We start from the raw sequence: 21,814 nt of genomic DNA on the forward strand, positions 1-21,814 counted from the left end.
GCAATAAAAACTGGGGGAAGACATGGGCTGAATGCCAAAACTATCATTGTCTTGTTCAGGCCCATAATGTCTGATGATTATACCATGAAGCCATCTCATGCAATTACACCAAATGAAAAAAAAATGACTCATTATCTGTTTTAATAACTGCTGTGTGTGTGTGCGCATGTGTGCTTGTGTGTGTGTGTGTGTGTGTGTAAGCCAACAACCGAGCAAGAAAGAACCTACACATAAGAAGAAATAAAAGGGTGGCTTTAACCAAGGGAATAATGCATAATCAAACCTTGAGCTCCTTGAAATTGATCTGAAGTTTAGTTGAACTAAATTCAAATCTTATAGTCAACGTTTTTATTTCTACTTCTCCAACTGCTACTCAAGTTTTCCTGAAAAGCAAAACATTATGTTCCTTACTGAGCAAGATTTTCATAATTTCATTATAAACACATTAGAAATTAGTATATAACTTGTCTTATAAAATATCTTATGAATTAGATTAAATGGAATTAATTAAGTCAACTGACAGAGTGCCTGGACTTGAATCCAGATCATAAAGTAGAAGTAAAAGTGAATGGAGAGATAAAACCCAGGAGTTCTAGAACCATCTCTCCCAAGATAATGTTCCTCTAATAACTCAGCTTCTCTGGGCCTGACTTTCCTCCCCTGAATGTGACATGAATGTATGGAAAGCTTCTCCAAGGGTCTTTTTGAACTCCTTTCTCCTCTGATCCTATAATCCAAGATCTAGACTTACTGCCTTCCAGATAAAGATGCTACCAAAAAAAAGAGAACTGTAGGGCAATATCTCTGAAGAACATAGACACAAAAATCCCCAACAAAATATTAGCAAATTGAATCCAACAATACATTAAAAAAATCATTCACCATGATCAAGTGGGATTTATTTATGCAAGGGTGGTATAATATTCCCAAGTCAATTAAAGTAATATATCACATCAATAAGAGAAAGGATAAAAATCATTCCTAATCATTCCAATAAATGCAGAAAAAGCATTTGACAAAGTATAACATCAATTCATGACGAAAACCCTAAACCAAGTAGTTTTAGAGAGAACATACTCAACATAATAAAGGCCATACATGAAAAACCCACAGCTAACATTATACTCAATGGTGAAAAACAGAGCCTTTCCCCTAAGCTCAGGAACAAGACAGGATGTCCACCCTCACAACTTTAATTCAACACAGGACTGGAAGTCCTAGCCACAGCAATCAGACAACAAAAGAAATAAAAGGCATCCAAATTGGTAAGAAATAAGTAACACTGTCATTATTTGCAGGTGACATTATATTATATACAGAAAACACTAAAGACTCCACCAAAACACTGCTAGAACTGACAAATGAATTCAGTAAGGTTTCAGAATACAAAATCAATGTGCAGAAATCTGTTGCATTTCTATACACTAATAATGAAGCAGAAGAGAAATTAAGAAAACAATCCTTTTTATAGTTGCACCAAAAATAATAAAATACCCAAAAATGAACTTAACCAAGAAGGTGAAAAGACTGTACTCTGAAAAACTATAAAACACTGATGAAAGAAATTGAAGATGACACAAAGTAACGGGAAGACATTCCATGCTCATGGATTGGAAGAACAGATATTGTTAAAATGTCCCTACTACCCAAAGCAATCTACAGATTTAATGCAATCCCTATCAAAATACCAACAGCATTTTTCACAGAAGTAGAAGAAATAATCTTAAAATTTTGTGATTCCATACAAATAATCTTAAAATTTGTATGGAACCACAAAAGACCCCCAATTGCCAAAACAATCTTGAAAAAGAAGAATAAGACTGGAGTTATCACAATCCTAGATATCAAGTTATACTACAAAGCTGTAGAAATCTAAACAGTTTTGGTACTGGGACAAAAATAGACACATAGGCCAATGGAACGGAATAGAGAGCCCAGAAATAAACTCATGATTTTATGGTCCATTAATCTTCAACAAAGGAGGCAAGAATATCCAATGGGAAAAAGACAGTCTTTTCAACAAATGGTGTTGAGAAAACTGAACACTTACATGGAAAAGAATGAAACTGGAGCACTGTCTTTTTTTTCTTTTTAAGATTTTTATTTATTTATTTGAGAGACAGAATGAGTGAGGAGGAGGGGAAGAAGGAGAAGGAGAAGTGGACTCCCTGCTGAGCAGGGAGGCCAACGTGGGACTCAATCCCTAGGACCCTGTGATCATGACCTGAGTTGAAGGCAGACACATAACCTATTGAGACACCCAGGCACCCAACTGGAGGACTTTCTTACACCACACACAAAAATAAACTCAAAATGGGTCACGGACCTAAATGTGGGACCTGAAACCATAAAAATCCTAGAAGAGAGCACAGGGAGTCATTTCTCTGATCAGCCGTAGCAATATTTTTCTGGATATTTCTCCTGAGGCAAGGGAAACAAAAGCAAAAATAAATTATTGGGACTACATCAAACTAAAAGGCTTCTGCACAGCAAAGGAAACAATCGACAAAACGAAAAGACAATATACTAAATGGGAGAAGATATTTACAAATTATACATCTGATAAAGGGTTAATATCCAAGATATATAAAGAACTCCTACAACTCAACAGCAAAAAACAAATAATCCAATTAAAAATGGTCAGAAGACATGAACAGAGATTTCTCCAAAGAAGCCATACATCCGGCCAACAGACACATGCAAAGATGCTCAATATCATTCATTATCAGGGAAATGCAAATCAAAACCACAATGAGATATCACCTCACATCTATCAGAATATCTAAAATCAAAACACAAGAAACAACAAGTGTTGGTGAGGATGTGGACAAAGAGGAACCCTCATGCATTGCTGGTGGGAATGCAAACTGGTACAGCCACTGGGGAAGCTTCTTCTAAAAATTAAAATTAGAATTACCATATGATCCCATAATTTCACTACTGGATATTTACCCAAAGAATATAAAAACACTAATTCAAAAAGACATATGCACCCTTATATTTACTGCATTATTTACAATAGCCAAATTATAGAAGCAGCCCAGTGCCCATCAATAGATGAATGGATAAATAAGAAGTGGTATGTATATACAATAGATTATTACTCAGCCATAAAAAGGAATGAAATCTTGTCATTTGCAAATACATGGATGGATCCAGAGAGTATAATGCTAAGTGAAATAAGTCAGTCACGGAAAGACAAATACCATATGATTTCACTCACATGTGGAATTTAAGAAACAAAACAAATGAGCAATGAGAAAAAGAAACAAACCAAACAGACTCTTAACTATAAAGAACAAACTAATGGTTACAAGAGTGGAGGTGGATGGGGGGGATGGGTGAAATAGGTGAAGGAGATTACGAGCACACTTATCATGATGAGCACTGAGTAATGAACAGAATTGTTGAATCACCGTGTTGTACACCTGAAACTAATATAACACTGTATATTAAATATACTGGAATTAAAATTTAAAAAAATTTAAAGAAAAAGGATGTTTCTTCTACCCATTCATTTATTCATTTTTTTATATCTGTATGAACTCATGGATATTTATTTTATTTTAAGGGCTATAATCCATTACTGTATTTGTTTATATTTGTTGCCTAATGTGTTCTATATTTGGCCATTGGGAACTCTTTCCAGTTCATTCCTATGTTCTTTTTAATATTTCCCATCCTTTTATGAGCATTTCCTTGCCTTATAACACCACATTATGCTCCAAGCTCATTTTGTATTTTCCCTCTCCAGCCCTGGAATCAACCATTCTTCAAAGAACTACAGTTTCTTTATTGAAGAACAATATTTAGAAATCAAGGTCTAGACACTAGATTTTATCATGGCAACTACGGTGTCAAGATGTGAATGCACTTCTATAGACTGCCATGTTGTCATATATTATAGCTATGTTGCAAACCATTAATATTACTTGAAATCAACAAATTACATTTTCATTATTCAGCCTATATTTTTTAAGTCAACATTTTTCATTTTAGTTGTCAACAACAGGTATTTGGGTAATGTTAATATTATTCAGCTAATGTTGAGAACAGCCACCATTTTTCTTTATTTTTAAGGATCGTAATTTTAGAATATTTACTGGTTATATGATATTTAAGAGACTGTACTTTGGAAATACAATTTATTATTTTATTAAACAAATACTTATTAAGTATTTTTCACATACCTGGCACTCTTCTAGGTTTTGAGGATATAGCACTGAAATAAACAATGACCCTGCCTTCACGGGCCAGGGCTCAAATTCCAGCTCTAACACTGGCTTACTATGAAAGCTTGACAAGTTATGTAACCTCCACAAGCCTCAGTCTTCATTGGTAAAATGGATATAACAATGCCTAATAATAGTTCCTCCTTTAAAGGGAGGTTGTGGATGTTAAGTTAGATAATATATATAAGCAGTTAGCACTCTGAACAGCATGTAGGAGCAATTATTAAATATTAGTTATAAATGACACACTGATACTATTTTGACATAATCCATGCCTTTAAGAAACAATGCAATCATGGAGATAATAAGGCATCCAACAATTAACTGTAGTACAAGATAGCATATGAGAAGAGTTTTGAGAGGTAAAAAAACAATAATAATGAATGAGTGAAAAAGAGAAGTTTCTGCTAGCTGAGGTGTTCAAAGGAAGCTTCACAGGGGGAAATAACGGTTAAGCAAGGTCTTAAGATACAGGTATGATTTTAAGTGGTGATAAGGAGATAGCATTCCAGAAGAGGAACACAGCATGAGAAAGACTCACACAAGAAAAGGCAATTTTGGAAGTGATTTGGTTCAAACTGGTAGGAGCAAAAATGGAGAGAGTCAATGAAAGGTAGTTTGGGGCAGATAATGAAGGGCCTTGAAAAGCATGTCAAATAACTGATACTTTCTTAGGAAAAGAATGGAAAAAAGAGATTGCATTTTATATTTCAAAATGACACTTTCCTTCAGTCATTAGCAATGAGCAGAATGAGCTGTAATGAAAAGGACACTTGAGGGCAAAAGCCATTAAAGCATCCCTGGTGAAAGCAAGTGCACTGAACCAGGTGAGTACGGCAGTACCACAGGGCAGCCTGGAGGTGTGTGGTAATACACAGACTCAGCCACCTTCAACCTGTTTGCATCCCCACAAGCAGTGAATGAAAGCTCCTACAGTTTCACAATCTCACCAGCCTTTGATGTTATCCATGATCTGGGTTTGCGTCTTCCTAATAGGTAGATGTATAATGATATCTTGTTGTTCTAATTTGCATTTCCTTGACGAACATCTTTACCTATGCTCATTTGCCATCTGCATGTCTTCTTTGGCGAGGTGTCTGTTAAGGTCTTTGCCTCATTTCTTTTAATGGGGTTGTTTTATTAAGTTTTAAGGGTTCTTCATATATTTTGCATCACATCCTTTACCAGATGTATCTTTTGCAAATATTTTTTCCAGTTTATGGCTTATCTTCTCAATCTCTTGACATTGTTTTTCACAGAGTGGAAGTTTTTAATTTCAATGTATCCTAGCTTATCATTCTTCCTTTCATGCTTTCATGGATCATGCCTTTCATGTTGTATCTAAAAAAGTCATCACCGTACCCCAGGTCATCTATAAGCTTTCTTCTATGCCATCTTATAGAAGTTTTATAGGTTTGTGTTTTACATGTAAGTTTGTGGTCTGAGTTAATTTTTGTGAAGTGTGTAAGGTCTATATCTAGGTTTTTAGTGGGTTTTTGTTTGTTTTTTGCATTTGGATGTTTAGTTTCTCCAGCACCATCTGTTGAAGAGACTATCTTTGCTCCATTGTATAACATTTGCACCTATGTCAAAGATCAGGTGACCATATTTATACGTGTGTATTTCTGGGTTCTCAATTCTGTTTCATTGATTTATTTGTTTATTCTTTCACCAACACCATACTGTCTTGATTACAGTAGATTTATAGTAAGTCTTCAAGTAAGGTAGTGTCAGTTCTCCAACTTAGTTCTCCTTCAATATTGTATTGGCCATTTTACATCTTTTGCCTCTCAATATACACTTTAGATCAGTTTGCTGATAACCACAAAATAACTTGCTAAGATCTGGACTGGGATTGACTGAATCTATAGTGCAATGACATCTTAACAGTATTGACTCTTCCTATCCATGAACATGGAACATTGAGTTCATTGATATCTTTCATCAGAGTTTTTAAAATTTTCCTCATATAGACTTGTACATATTTTGCTAGATTTATTCCTAAGTATTTCATTTTTGGGGGTGGATGGTAATGTAAATAGTATTGTGCTTTTAATTTCAAATTCTACTTATTCATTGCTGGTATGAGACAATGATTGACTTTTGTATATTGGCCTTGTGTCCTGCAACCTTGCTATAATTACTTATTAGTTTCAGGAGTTCATTTGCTGATTCTTTTGGATTTTATACTTAGATGATCATGCCATCTGTGAACAAAGATAGTTTTATTCTTCTATTCCCAATCTATACGTTTTATTTCCTTACCTTGTCTTATTGCATTAGCTAGGACTCCTGTTATGATTTTAAAAAGCAGTGGTGAGAGGGGACGTTGTTGTCTTGTTCCTAATCTTAATGGGATCCAAGCTTCAAATTTCTTACCATTAAGTATAATATTAGCTGTAGGATTTTTTTGTAGATATTCTTTATAAAGTTGAGGAAGTTCTCTATTCCTAGTTTACTCAGAGTTTTTGTCATGAATAAGTGTAAGATATTGTTGAATTCTTTCTCTGCATTTATCAGTATGATCGTGTGATTTTTTTCCCTGTAGCTTTTTGATGTAATGGATTACACTAATTGATTTTAAGATGTTGAATTAGCCTTGCATACCTAAATCACATTTGGTTGTGGTATACAATTTTTTATACATCGTTGGATTCAATTTGAAAATATTTTGAAGATTTTTGCATCTATGCTCATGAGAGGTATTCACTCACAGTTCTCTTTTATTGTCTTTGTCTCATTTTGATACAGCAGTAGGGTACTACTGGCATCATAAAATGAGGGTTTATTTCCTCTGTTTTCCTCTTCTGGAAGACAATGTAGATAATTTATATAATTTCTTTCTTAAATCTTCGGTAGAATTCACAGCTGAATTCATCTGGGCCTTGTGCTTTCTGTTTTGGAAAGTTATTGTCAATTCAATTTATTTAATAGATATGGGCCTATTCCAATTACCTCTTTCTTCTTGTGTTAGTTTTGGCAGATCGTGTCTTTCAAGAAGTTGGTCCATTTCACCTATGTTATCAAATTTGTGGGCATAGAGTTATATTCCTTTATTATCCCTTTAATGTCTGTGGGATCTGTCCTAACATCCCTTCATTCATTTATATTAGTAGTAATTTGTGTCCTCTATATTTTGTCTTAGTTAGCCAGGCTAGAAGCTTATTGATTATACTGATCTTTTCAAAGAACTAGCTCATAGCTCTGTTGATTTTCTCTATTGATTTTTTATTTCCAATTACATTGACTTCTGATCTAATTATTATTTCTTCTGCTTACTTTGGATTTAATTTGCTCTTCTTTTTCTACTTTCCTAAGGTGGAAGCTTAGTTTATTTATTTTATATCTTTCTTCTTTTCTAATTTATGTATTTGAAGGTATAAATTTCCCTCAAGGCTCTGCTTTCACTACATCCCACAAATTCTGGTAAGTTCTGTTCTCATTTTCATTTAATTTAAAATATTGTTTAATTTCTCTTGGGTTTTCTTCTTTGAGCCATTTGTTGTTTAGAATATGTCATTTAATCTCCTAATACTCTGGGATTTTCCAGCTCTCTCTCTGTTATTGATTTCTAGTTTCATTCCATTGTGGTCTGAGACCAAACATTGTATGACTTCCAGATTTTTAAATTTGTTAGAGTGTGTTTCATGGCCCAGATAACGCCCTATCTTGATCAATATTCCATATGAGCTTGAGAAGAATGTGCATTCTGTTGTTCTTAGATGAAGCAGTATATGGATGTCAGTTATATCCAACTGATTGTTGATGTTGAGTTCAATTATGTCCTCGTTGATCTGTTCATTTCTGATAGAGAGGTGTTGAAGTCTCCAACTCTAATAGTGCATTAATCTATTCTTCCTTGCATTTCTATTAGCTTTTGTCTCATATTTTGACACTCTGTTAGGCACATACATGTTAAGAATCATTATATCTTCTTGGAGAATTGGCTCCCTTATCATTATATAATGCCCTTCTTTACTTCTGATAACTTTGCTTAGTTTGAAGTCTACTATGTCTGAAATTAATATACTTACTCCTCCTTCCTTTTGATTACTGTTACCATGGTATCTTTCTCCATCCACTTACTTTTATTCTATATGCATCTTTATATTTAAAGTGTGTGTCTTATAAACGACATATAGTTAGGCCTTGCTTTTTGAGCCTGACAATATCTGTATTTTAATTGGTGTGTTTAGGCCATTGAAGTTCAAAGTCATTATTGATAAAATAAGATTAAGTTCTATTATATTTGTTAGTACTTTCCATTGTTGCCTTTGTTCTTTATTCTTATTTTTGTCTTTCACTTTCTCTGCCTTTTGTGGTTTTAATTGAGCATTTTATATGACTCCATTTTTTTCTCTTTACTTAGAATATATTTCTTTTTAACTTTTATTAAGTGGTTGCTCCAGGGTTTGCAATATACTTTTATAACTAATCCAAGCCCACTGTCAAATAACACTGTAGCACTTCACATGTAGTGCCGGTACCTTATAAATAACAAAATAATCCTAATTCTTCCTTTCTATTCCTTGTATCAATGCTGCCATATATTTATATGATACACACATACAGACACACACTATGTGTAAATAAAATGTACATATATACTAAGTGTTAGTTATATATATACATAGTCACATAGAGTGTTGCTATTATTTTGCTGTTACATGTTAGATCAATTTAGGATAAGAAAACTAAGATTTTTTATTTTACTTTCACTTATTCTTTCTCCATCACTTCATTTCTTTATGTGGATCCAAGTTTCTGACTTACATCATTTCCTCCTCTCTAAAGAACGTCTTTTTAACATATTTTGAAGGTAGTACTATTGTCAATAAATTCCCTCAATTTTTGTTTGCCTGAGAAGGCCTTTGTTTTCCTTCACTTTTGAAGGGTAATTTTGCAGGGTTTTTTTTTTTTTTTCTCTTAACGCGTCAAATATTTTACTTCATTCTCTTCTTGTTTGCATGGTTTCTGGAGAAAAGTTGGATGTAATGCTATCTTTTCTCCTCTGTAAGTAGGGTACTTTTCCCCTCTGGCTTCTTTCAGAATTTTTTTTCTTTATTTTCCTTCTTTTTCTTTTTTCTTTCTGTAGTTACACAGGTGTAATTATTTTGCCACTTATCCTTTTTAGTGTTCTCTGAGCTTTCTAGGTCTTGGTTTGGTATCCGACATTAATTTCAAGAAAATATTCATCATTATTATTTGAACATTTCTTCTGTTCCTTTCTTTTTTCTCTTTCTGGTATTCCCATTATGCATACATTACACCTTTTGTAGTTGTCCCACAGTCCTCGGATATTCTGTTCTGTTGTTTTTTGTTTTTTGTTTTTCCCAGTCTTCTTTCTCTTTGCTTCTTAGTTTGGGAGGTTTCTATTGATATACCCTTTAGCTCAGGTATCTGTCCTCCGCTGTGTGCAGGTTACTAATAAGTTCATCAGAGATATTCTTCATTTCTGTTACAGTGTTTCTGATCTCTATCATTTCTTTTGGTTCTTAGAATTTCCCTCTTTCTGCTTACCTTGAGCATCTGTTCTTGTATGCTGTCTATTTTTTTTTTTTGGTAGGGTGTCTATTTTATCCATTAGAGCCCTTAGCGTATTAATCATAGTTGTTTTAAATTCCAAGTCTGGTAATTCCAACATCCCTGCCGCGTCTGAGTCTGGTCCTCATGCTTGTTCTCTCTCTTCCTACTATATATTTTTGGCCTTTTAGTTACACCTTGTAATATTATGATAACTGAGCATGATATACTGAATAAAAGGAACTGCTATAAAAAGGCCATAGCAAGGTGGTGGGTGGTGTTGGGGGGAGGAGAAGTGTTTTATACTCTTCTGAGCAGGTCTCAGTGTTTTGGTGAGCCTATGCCTCTGGGCTGTGAACTTTATACATGCTTCTTAGTCCCCCTCTTTCTATTGGGCTGGATGTCAAGAGTGGGCTGGAGTCAGTATTTCTCATCCCCCAGGTCAGTTAGAACTTGGTAGACACCCAGGAGGGAAAACTCACGAAAGAATGCCTTTCCCCAACCCTCTTCCCCACCCCACCCTCCAGTGGAGTATTTAATCCCCAGAGTCATCTCCACTGAGCCTCCAGCACTTCATCAACTACTCTTCAGGTTTCTGCATCCGGCGCTGGCTCCCAAGGAAGCTGCTGCTCCGGGAAGGGGCTCACTGTATTTGCCTGTCAGTTGCTCCCATTTGGAGCCGGAGTTTGCCCTGTGACCTCACTTCTCCTAGGGATCTAGGAAGAGCTGTCGGGTTTTTTTCAGTTTGTTCCGCTTTTTACTTGTTGTTAAGATGGAGTGGTGACTTCCAAGCTTCTCCTGCACTGGACCAGAAACGGAAGTCTGTCAGTTTAACTTTGAACTAACTCCCTTCCAAACAATCATAGAAGCTTGTTTCTTTATGAAACCCAAGGCAACAATAAATATGACAGGATATCATTTATACTGGATCTTACTTGTAAAGATATAGTTAATAAAAACTTGATGCCTTGCCATGGTCCCTTTATGGGGGGGGGGGGCAGGATGCGGAGGAGTGGGAGGAAGTTCTCCTGGACTTAGAACCTCTGCATTATTTCTGACCTCCCATTGCATGTGCTTTCTATAAGTCATTTTTAATGTATTAATATGTGATTTAAAAGCCATATTTTAGAGCAATTCACTTGAAGCATCCCTTCTGTCTCTGTACACCCTGGACATTTTCCCGGGAGTTCACTTCCCACTTATGAACTCAGTTCAAATGTCACTTCCTTAGGCAGTCTTCCCTGACTGTTGTCCTTTCTCTAAAAATATTTATCTCAGATTGAAATTACACATTTGTGTGATTATTTGATAAATATCTATTTCACCCCACTAGACTGGACACTGGAATTAGGTGAGGTCAAGCGCTAGATTTGGTTTTGCTCACTATGGAATCACTTGTGCCCAAAGCAGTGACTGGCACTGAACGCACGTAGTAAATACGTGTTGAATTGATGAATGTGGATGAATGAATGAATGAATGAACGAATGAACTAATTTCCTCACAGCCACACACCTTGGCAGATAAACTGTTGCTCTCCTCTCTTATTACCTGGCCACTGTCTTCCAGCTCTACTTAAATCCAGTAAACTATTTTATTCCTGTGCAGAATGAGAATGGAAATGTAAGCAGAGATGATGATGCCCTTTAAAATAAACTGACATCTTCTCCTGGGATCATGGGTAGTTCGATTCAAGTGGTGCACTCATTCTTGACAAGCAGAACCCTTGACCCTAGCTCTGTATTCACTGGACACTTAAATGTCAATTGCTGTTCACACTGCTAAACCAGGAGAACCAGTAGCCAGTGTGATAGAAACATCACCCAACTGGAGTCAGAGGACCCATATTCTCACTTCTTCACCCATCATTATCACCTCTGTAGCCTTGGACATATCACTTACATCTCCTAACCTCAGCTTCTCTACCCTCAAGACTGTTGTGAAGGCAGATTCCACACCATAAAGAACTCTACATAGTCGATTGGTGTTATTTCTTAACACCACCCATCAAACGGAGGTGGGAAGGTTCGGAATCTCACTCTAAGGCAGAGATCCAGGCTCTTTGAGCCAGACCTGTGCCTGTGCCTTAAGGTGATAACTCAGGTAACATATGCCTAAAGCCTCCTACAAGAGAAGGGATGAGACATTTTCAAAATAACTAACTGAATAAAATCCTTCTCAGTACTTCATCTTTGCAAACATTGCTCATGTGATGCTCTTCTTTCTATATGGCCATGATTTTGTATTTTCTTCTTGACATTTTCCTGTGATGACATTAATAGCTGGTTTCCTAAAAACTACCAACTCCAACAGAAATTCATGACAGCGTGAGTGTACGACAGAAAGCTCAAGGTCCAGCCAGCCCTCAGGCTAAATTGTAAAGTAGGTGAAGCTCTTTGGGGGAATGCTCAGCCTTCTCATCCCAGCTTCCTTTCCCTTCCATGACTCCTCTACGCCAGCTGCAGAAACAGATACTCTTTCCTCCTTTCCTCGAATGTGTGGTGGGGAAAGATCTAATATCCTTATTCTTATCAGGACATTAGTGACCTGGGGAAGTAGGTCACACCCAGGAACTCTGATGGGGGGGAAGGGGGTTACTGGTCTACATTTTTAAACAAGCGCCCTTGAAGAGATGGCTGATAGACTATAAATGCCTCAAGGGCAAGGGGTGTATCTGCTCACCCTCTGCCTGTGCCTTAATCTTTGGAATCTTTGGAACCTAGGATAGGTCTTCGGTTATGGTGGGTGCTCAGCAAGGAATCTGAATGAGGGAACCACTGCATGAATGTTCTTCTCCTCTCCTGCTTCCCTTGCAACTCTATAAATATGTATTTGAGTGTGTCAGTCTGCTATGGATGCCATTACAAAGTACCACACACTGGGTGGCTCAAACAACAGAAATCTATCTTCTCATGGTTCTGGAGACTACAAGTCCACGATCAAGATGTGGGTAGGGTTCCTTTCTTCCGAGGCCTCTCTCCTTGGCCATCTTCTCTTTGTGTCCTCACATGACCTTCCCTTCCAGTGTGCCGGTCCCAGTCCTATCAGATTAGGACCCACCCCCGTGACCTCATTTTAACTTAATTACTCCTTTAAAGACCCTGTCTCCAAATACAATCACGTTCTGAGGTACTGGGGGTTAGGACTTCAACATACAAACTCTGGGAGAAGGGACACAATTCAGTCCCTAACACTTAACAAACTTGTAAAGTCCCACAAGGTTTTAATCCTAAGCTTTTATCTATCAGGCTGGAAGTGGGGCAAGTGTCTCTTCGTGAGATACCAAGCTCTTCTGGAGACCTGAAATCATTCCCAATAGGCAGCCACTTATAAATGGGACTGTTCCTAAAGAAACAGATTTTTCTCCAAGACTTTTAGCAACTGACTAGACAGCACACTTATTGGAAGTGTGGCCACGCCAAGGATAAAGTGAAATGCCTTTAATTCGGTGACACAGAATGCAACTAGTAAAGCATCAAGCAGTACCCGAGGGAAAAAGGTGATTCTTGCAGCCACAGGATGCCAATAACGTTTGGAAAACTGTTTTCTTAAGGCGGCGGACTCATCAGTTGATATTTCACTCTTATTTTGTGTGGGATTTTTTAAAAAGGAAAATAAACTCTCAGTAAATTAGAATGTTGCAACCTAAGACTGCATTCCAACTCATAAATGTTTTTCTTCAGAGTTCATTTGGAAGCATTTCAGACAGATTGTTAGGATTATTACTTTCTGGGATAAAACCATGTTTTTTTGTCAGGCATTTCTTCCTCAACTCATAACCTTCCTCTCAGTAATATTTTGCATGTTGCAATAAAAAAGCAAGGAAGAAATGCGGCCTCTGTCTATTTTTAGATTAACACATTTGCCAAACTCAAGGAGACTTATCTAAATGCCTGCTTCCCACAGACATGAGCTGTTTCTCTGGTGCCAAACACTTAGGCCAATTTCATAACCTACTTACAAGTCAACATTGCCATATTTACTGACCACCTTTAACCCCATCGTTTTGTACATCATCTTTAATCCCACCATTTCTCTGAAGAGCATCCTTGTAGGAAAATGAGTGCAGCCCGGGTGGGTCCAGGTGAACAATTCTGCTGGACAATCACCATTTGTCTTAAAAATGCATGCCTGCTGTGGGGAAGGCTGAGCAGAGATGGTGCCTGGATGGTAAGGAGAAGGGCCTGGAGGGGATACTGTGAACTGTGAGCACCAGTAACGCTAAGACAGGAGCCAGAAGTCTTTGGATCATGAGCTCAGGCAGCTGAGTCATGAAGGTACAGGTCTGAGGCCCGAGTCTGGGTAAGCCAGGGAGAAAGCCAGACACTGGCGGTCCCATCATGGTGGCAAGAGGAGAGGCAAACTCAGCAGAAGCAAGGCTCACTAACAGGCACAGGGGAGTCCTGGGCCGGAACAGGGGAGAAGGCACAGTCATGCAGCCCCAACCAATTCTGCAGAGCTCGTGCCTTTCTTGAACAATGAGAACCTTGAAGATTTCGCCAGACATTTGGCAGAGAATAGCAACCTGTCCAGAGTCATTAGGAAACCAGTGGCAAAGTGAACTGGAATTTAGAATTCCCGATTTTTTACCCTCCATTCAGTAATTTTCCACTTGAAATAAAACACTGCTTTAAAAGAGGGCTTCAAAGATGTTAGATTCAACAAGAGAGTTTACAAATCAAAACTGGCCTGTAGATACACACAAAAAAACTGTACACATGTGTTTCTAGTGACTGTCCCAAAACTGGAAACAACTCAAGTGTCCGCTAGCCAGGGATGGACAGACTGTGGGCCATCCACACAGTGGAACACTCCTCAGCAAGAAAAAGGAGTGAACTCATGACACAACCAACATGGCTCTCAGATGTGCTGAGCTAAATGAAGGAAGCCAGACCCAAAAGGCTACATACCGTATGCTTCCATTTCTTTGACCTTCTGGAAAACAGATTAGTGCATGCCAGGGCTGGGGGTGGGGCAGGTTTGATGACAGGCAGCATAGATGACATTTTCTTGATCGTGGTGGCTGAATGCACGGATCAAAGCTCTTAGAACAGAATACTAAACGGCTGCAATTTACTGTATGTATAATATAGTTAATTTTTAAAATTTTTAAAGAGAGAAAAAAATGGCCTGTAGACGTGCTTCTGGGAAGCAGCATGGTGAAATAGGAAAGTGTGTTGGCTCTGCCACCAGACTGCCTGAATTTAAACTTGGCCTTGTCCCGTACTCTATTTAACTTCTCTGTATCTCATTTTCCTCATTTTAAAATGGGAATAATTAAAGTATGCACCTCGTGGGATTGTTATAACAAAGGAATTCGTATAGTCAAAGCGTTTAGAAAGTTAGCTGTTGTCTGACACACGTCTGCACAATTGTCCAACAGAGCCTCAAGACAAATTCCTAGAAGTGCGGATACCAGGGCAAAAGTTTGCATTGTCAGACTGATTGGAAACCTGCCTTCCAAGAAAATCGTGCCCATTTACCCTCCCTCACACAGACAGCATGAGTTCTCAGACCTTTGCTCTCCACCCAACACTGCCTCCTACAAATCCCTCATCTCTTCCCATGGAAGGGTCAAAAATGGCATCTCATTGTTCCTTTCATTTGGATTTCTTTACTGACTAATGAGGCTGAACGTCTATTTATATATTTATTAGTCATAGCTATTTATTTTTATGTGAATTGCCTCTTTACATCCTTTTTATTAGAATGTTTATAGTTTTATTATTAATTTGTGTGAGTTCAGTATGAATTAGGGTTAATAATAATTAATATTTATTTTTTTACTCCATGCCAGACATTCTTGCAAACATTGAAAAATACTCACATTTGATCAGGCATATACATTATAAACATCTTCGCCTGTTTCTTTCATTTCTCTTTGGACCTGCTTTGACTTTTTGCAAAAGAATTTACACTTAAAAATTCCTTTGTGATTTCCGCATTGTTTTGGTCACGTTTAAGGAGGCCTTCTGTCTTGAGTAATTGCCATCTTTTTATACAACTATTAGCTGTACTTCCCCATGTTTCTCAATTGTTTGGAAGTTCTTTATGGCAATTCTCATTGTCTAGGATTATTTTAAAATAGTAAATGTTTCTTAATTCCAAAATATAAAAGGAGGGCTCTGATGGCATTTTCGGCCCCAGACATAAGCATTAGTACATTTTTCAACAAGATGAGAGAGTAGGAAGGAAAAGTAAGAAGGTAGCAGGTAAGAAGGCTCACATCTTGTGAAATGAAGGTGCTTGGATGGCCAAAGAGACTTCCACTAAAGGATTCTGGGTAATCCTTTAAGGCATTACTGTCACCCCTCTCCCTGCTGTTTCCCCTCCTACTGACTCCCCCCAACCCCTAGGAAGTTTCCACTCCCTCCTGCCCACCTATGCCCACACTCAAAATAAAGCTGATGTTTTCACATAGAACTTCTTCCAACTCTAAAATTTCCTTCCTAGGTTAATCAAATCAGACTCTATAGTCCAAGTACCACTTTAAAAGTTTGGCTCTTTTCTTCTTCCTCATTTAATAATAATAATTTTGGAGAAATAAAATACAGAATGGAGGTGTAATACATCTCCTATGACCTCTCACATTTAGGGTTATTTTTTCTTGCCAAGTGATCCTGTATTCATGCTAATGTTCCCCTTTTTGAATCCTTAAAAGTACGCAGTTGTTTCATCAAAAGCCAAAAGGAAAATAAACTGTTTCTCAGGCAAAGTGAAATGATATCAAAGGGCTCCAGCGTTTTGGGAATAGTATTAGATTAAGGGGGAAAGAATGGATTTTAGTCACCAGTTATTTCTTCAAGAAAAAAAAAATAGCTGTGTCTTGTATAAAGAAAGGCAAAATTTTTTGTTTTCAGAATCTGCCTTTAAGAAGTTTCTAAAAGAGGGGCGCCTGGGTTGAGCGTCTGCCTTCGGCTCAGGGCGTGATCCCAGCGTTCTGGGTTCGAGCCCCACATCAGGCTCCTCTGCTAGGAGCCTGCTTCTTCCTCTCCCACTCCCCCTGCTTGTGTTCCCTCTCTCGCTGGCTGTCTCTATCTCTGTTAAATAAATAAATAAAAATCTTTAAAAAAAAAAAAAAGAAGTTTCCAAAAGAAAGAAAAATAAATATTAGATAATGGTGTAAGACCTGTTATCTCAAAGCGAGAAAGAAACTTTGCAGAGTTATGAATCCAAGTATCAGTACCGAAATTACTTTCTCTTCAGATTATCCTTTAAATTCCTAAGCATGACAGAATTATGTAAGATTAAAAAAAGTAGTGTGTATATACATATATACATGCATATATATACATGTTTATCTCTATAGACGTGTATATGTGTATAGACATACATATGTATGTATACATATATACACAAACATCGATATACATGTATGCATATATAAGGATCACATAACTATGTGTGTATGTGTGTGTGTGTGTGTGTATATATATATATATATATATATATGGAAAACACATAGTACTTATAAAAACAAACCACATATTTCAAAAGGGAAAACTGGTTAGGAACACAAATTGGCAGATCAATTCTCCCCCTTAGAGAGATCCCAGAAGTTTAAGGTCCTGAGCATAAATGTTTCTGGCCTTTTCCAGCAGGCACAATACCAAGGTGGTGTCTCCAAAGGCAAACATACTTTCCTGGTAGATAACTGTTTTCTTGGCCTCTGAATAACTGTGGCCACATTCTCATGAAGAAAATTGTGGCCTTTTTTGCCAGTTACTTTATTTTTCCAGAGCAGTACAATTCCCACCCTGAGGCACAAGAGTCAAAGTTCCTAAATGAAGAGGCCTCTTGTCCATTATTGTCAGGGGGTGTCTCTCAGCTTCTTGTCTACAATGATGATCTAGTTATGATGCAGCTTCTATACTCCTTTCTGGAATTTTCTAGAATCTGGAGCTTCTGTGTATGTGCATATGTACATGCACACGTGCACGCTCACGTATGCAAAAATCCAGCAGAATTTCACTGTGGTTTCCATGAGCCTGTCTTAACAACTGTCCCATTTTCTTCATCTCACTCATCTTTAGTACATTATCTCATTATTACTTATTTTCCTATTTCAAGGATTTCTAAAGCCTCTGTTCCCAATCTGGGCCAGTGCCTGGTACTGTGGATGCAAAGATTCTTTCTTTCTTCCTTTACTTCACCCTGAACCATTCCATGAAGTAGTTGTGATAGGCATGCCTGAAGAATAAGATTCCTGCCCTGCAAGAGCTTACAGTCTTGTTTTCTTGGCCATTTCCAGAGCAGTCCATTCTTAAAACTCATCTTTTATAAAGTACCTAATCTTGGTATATTAATATTTCACCATATTTGGAACCAAAAACAAAGCACATAATTCCCCTGGAATCGGTTTTCAGAATAGAACTCTCTTGTCTGGCGTCAGGTCAACAGATAGGGCTCAGGCTGAGGGCCACTGATGTTATACTTGTGTGACTCCTGGAGAGCACGGTACACGGGGAGAACAGAGTTCACATTTCCTCACATCAGTAGCTCTTCCTCCTCTGACATAGCAAAAATGCACAGATATGCTGAGAGGGATGAATGCAACAGAAAAAATAAATGTGAAAATACTTGAAAAAGCTGAAACTGTCACATAATTCTAAAAATCGGTAAACTCGGAAACTTTGGCTCCTAGCTTCAAAGACCTGAATCTTTGGAAAAGTCTATTTTATGCTGTAAGCCATAGTTGGTCACATTGTCTTTTTTCTTACTGTGTCTTTGAATCTCACGAATAAAGAACTCTTCAAGGTGAACTGCATTTGACTTCCTCGAACATTCGCATACGTACTTTTTTAGATACAGAGCTTTGGAGTCCAGTCTTGAACCTATGATCTGAATCTGATTCTCTGTCTATAAAACACGAGACATCTCAACTGTGGTTTTAACCTTGAAGATGGTGGAGTCCGTTTCTTTTGAAAAACAAACATTTTTAATAACAACTATTGTTGTCTTAGGCTGGGTTCTTTCAGCACAGACATTAAGACAAGGCTTAGAATGCAAGCAGGTCATGTGACAAATGGTCCAAAGAAACACTGCTAAGGGAGGAGGCCAGAAGGCCGTGGGAAGGAAGGTGGGTACGAAGCAGGCTGACACAGTGGGCAGCGGGAGCTGGGGACATGCTCCAGAGTCATGGAGGGGTAAGGAAGCTGCCGTTCTGGTTATCGCCTGCTTCCATCCATCATTAGCTGAGGGCTCAGGCCAGGGGCACTTCCGGCCTCCAAGGGGAATCATGTTTGCAGTCCAATGCTGCTCCTACGTCCAGGAAAGGTGAGTGCCGAGGGAACGTGGCTACAAATCATTTTCCTGTGCAAACTCCATTAAACCAATTTAATTCCTTGATCGGTTTTCCATATGGACTGGCCAGAGAAGTTCCCCTCCTTTTTTTTTTTTTTTTCATTTTCATTTCTGCTCTGCTAGGATTAACCACTTATGGTCTCAACTGTTCAAAGTTTTCTTCTGTGGCCATTATTTCTACCAGGGACAGTTTTCTCACATCAACACCTAAATTTTACTCTGCAGATTCAGTTGTTATCATTTGTATGTTTGGGTGCATCTACCAAGAATCACCATCACACATGAGATTTAGAAAAACAGACCCCTTTACCTACGTATTAGCCAAGCACTGCGATCAGTGTGAGCGTTACCCCTCAGACAGCCGAAGATTGTTCTGTCGCCCAGCACTGCCATAAACCAGCCCCACATCTCGCCTAGTGTGGACTTCAGTGAATTTATAGGTTCACCTTCTTAAGCCTCAATTTACCCAGCTGCAAAACTGTGCAAATAGTAGAGACTTCCTAGCTTCTTGTTAGGAATAATTAAGGTCAAATGTTCAAAAGAATTCCTGGCCTAGGGTACATGTTCAACACGTGTTACTTATTATTGTTGTTGTTGTTATTTAAGGTAATTATAATGACACATCAATTGGTTCATAAACTACTAATCTCTTTGCCAAGAGGATATGCACCATCCATGCTTCATAAAGAGCAAATGGTTGTATCAAAAGGACTGACAGTCAAAATGCTGCACCTTGTGGGTAATAAGACCAGCTTTGCAGGGTTGTTGCTGGAAGGAAAGGGAAGACAGGTGTGTAACATGCCTGATACAGGCACTAAAGCACATGGTTTTTTCCTTTCCCTTTCCTTAAAATGTAGGCCTTCAATCTGGAGGATAGGAGAAATGGTGTTATGATGCATTTTTAAAGCATTTCTAGAAAGTTGGCATTCCTGAGTCCAGAAGGGATTGAGATCTACTGGTCTGCATGTCCTACTGAGTTACAGTGAAGTTCCAACATGCTTTCCAGAATGTCTTAAGGAAGGTGCAATTTGCTGCTCTTTCTGGATGAGCCTCACTCTACAATCTGCATTTCAGGAATTGCTATATGCTATTAATGAGTATGAGCTTAGATTGTTTCTTTAAAATGTGTGCATGTGTTTTCAGTTTTTGTCTTTTTTTTTTTAGATTTAATTGTAGGTGCATTCGGGACAGGAAAAGTAGCTGTGTACAGGTATGTGGTTTGTGGTATGCAAATGTTCTTCTAATTGTTTCAAGGGCATTTCCTTTTTGCCACTAGTTTTGCCTTCAAGAGTATATCCCAACTATTTACTTGGGAGAACATTTAGATGCTCTTTTTAAAGTTTGGAGGAATTTTTGCTCTCACCTGTTTTCCTTTCTTTCAACTCTCTTTTTAATATCATACCTCATGACCAAACATCCAGCCCGTACTAACATAATGTTAAATGAAGATATGGATCTTAGCAGAACTTATAAAATGATGCATTCTTTAGATGGTACTATGTCTGAATTCTTCTCTTCGCTTTGGAAATGCATTAAAATGTGCTTATAGAGAAGGGGTACCAGAGGGAGGAGGTTTCTATAAATCAGGTGTGGAGACTAAGTTAGGGAATGGAATGTATCAGGAATTAATACTCCAAAAGCAACTACTGAACAACAGTTCAAATCTGACAGGTCTAGATTCAAAAGCCTAGCCATTCCACACACTCACTCATGTGTAGACTTGGGCAAGTCCTACAACTTTTTGAGCCTCTGATTTTTTGTCTATTAAATAGGGATAACAACACTCGCTTTAGAAGTTAATTTTGTGAAGAGGATTAAATGAGGATTAAATGAGAATCTGCACGTAAAGTACACAGAATAGTAAGTTACTGGTAGACAGGTGGTGCTCAAAAAGTTTAGATTCTTTTTTCTTCTTAAAAAGAATTTTATAGGAATTCAAGACATTAGATCAGGATATCAAAACAAAAGGCAGAGAAGAGCCCCGCATGTTCTGGGCACATAATGCTAACCTAGCCCAACCCCCAGAGCAATTCTAAAGTTAGGTCTCCTCAAGTAAGTGTGATTTTTCTCCTTCATCAGTCCCAAGACATACTCACAGACTGATGTATACCCACCACTCACCACTGCGGGTCAGAGAGAATCAGATGATTGAAAAGCTCAGGTATCTAAAGGATGAGGCTATGCTTGTGGTGGCCATGATGATGCCCCACTCAGGGCTGATGAACTGTCATGCTCTAGTCGCTAAGGTCTAAATCTACCACCCAGCCCCCATTCCTTTCCTCACTCCTTCACAGGGACCAGACCTACCTACGTCACAGTCTGACAGCTGGCTGCCAGCCTTCTCCCTCCCACCCTTTTTTTCCTCATGGGTATTTGCCCCAGTGATTGTCCTGCGGGTCTAATTCAGTCTTATTGTCTGCTTTTTCAAGGACTAACACAATATTAAAGACAAAATTACGTAACAAAGCACAGATAAATAGTGTAAAAGAGTTTGGGGAAACTCCCAGGGGGGCTCCATGTGGTAATCATGAAACTGTTTAAAGTTGTGCCCTAAACACACACCGTCCCAAAGCATGGCCCTCCATCCCCTCAGAGGAAAACTTACCCAGCACAACCTCATTTTACGTTCTCATTTGGAGACTTGGCTCTTAGCTTTCCTGTCTTAGAACAGAGCTTTAAACACTGCCCAGTCCCCTTCCCCAGTGAGTTACTTGCTTGTCTCGTTATCCTCACCTGGGTGGTGAAAACTGACTTCCCT

At 38.1% G+C, this 21,814-nt stretch overlaps 1 protein-coding gene across 3 annotated transcripts in view; it reads left to right on the forward strand.

Annotated features, from left to right (window-relative positions):
- The window catches only part of ITGA8 (integrin subunit alpha 8), a 172,316-nt gene that overhangs the window by 75,604 nt on the left and 74,898 nt on the right, over nucleotides 1-21,814 (forward strand). For all 3 annotated transcript variants that reach the window (XM_008692079.2, XM_040645373.1, XM_040645374.1), the window contains exon 14: nucleotides 20,221-20,266. In XM_008692079.2, the coding sequence (XP_008690301.2) occupies nucleotides 20,221-20,266 (46 nt within the window). The remainder of the gene's footprint in view (nucleotides 1-20,220; nucleotides 20,267-21,814) is intronic.

Source organism: Ursus maritimus, unplaced genomic scaffold (genome assembly GCF_017311325.1).
Source record: "Ursus maritimus isolate PB19 unplaced genomic scaffold, ASM1731132v1 scaffold_31, whole genome shotgun sequence".
NCBI classification, from domain to species: domain Eukaryota; kingdom Metazoa; phylum Chordata; class Mammalia; order Carnivora; family Ursidae; genus Ursus; species Ursus maritimus.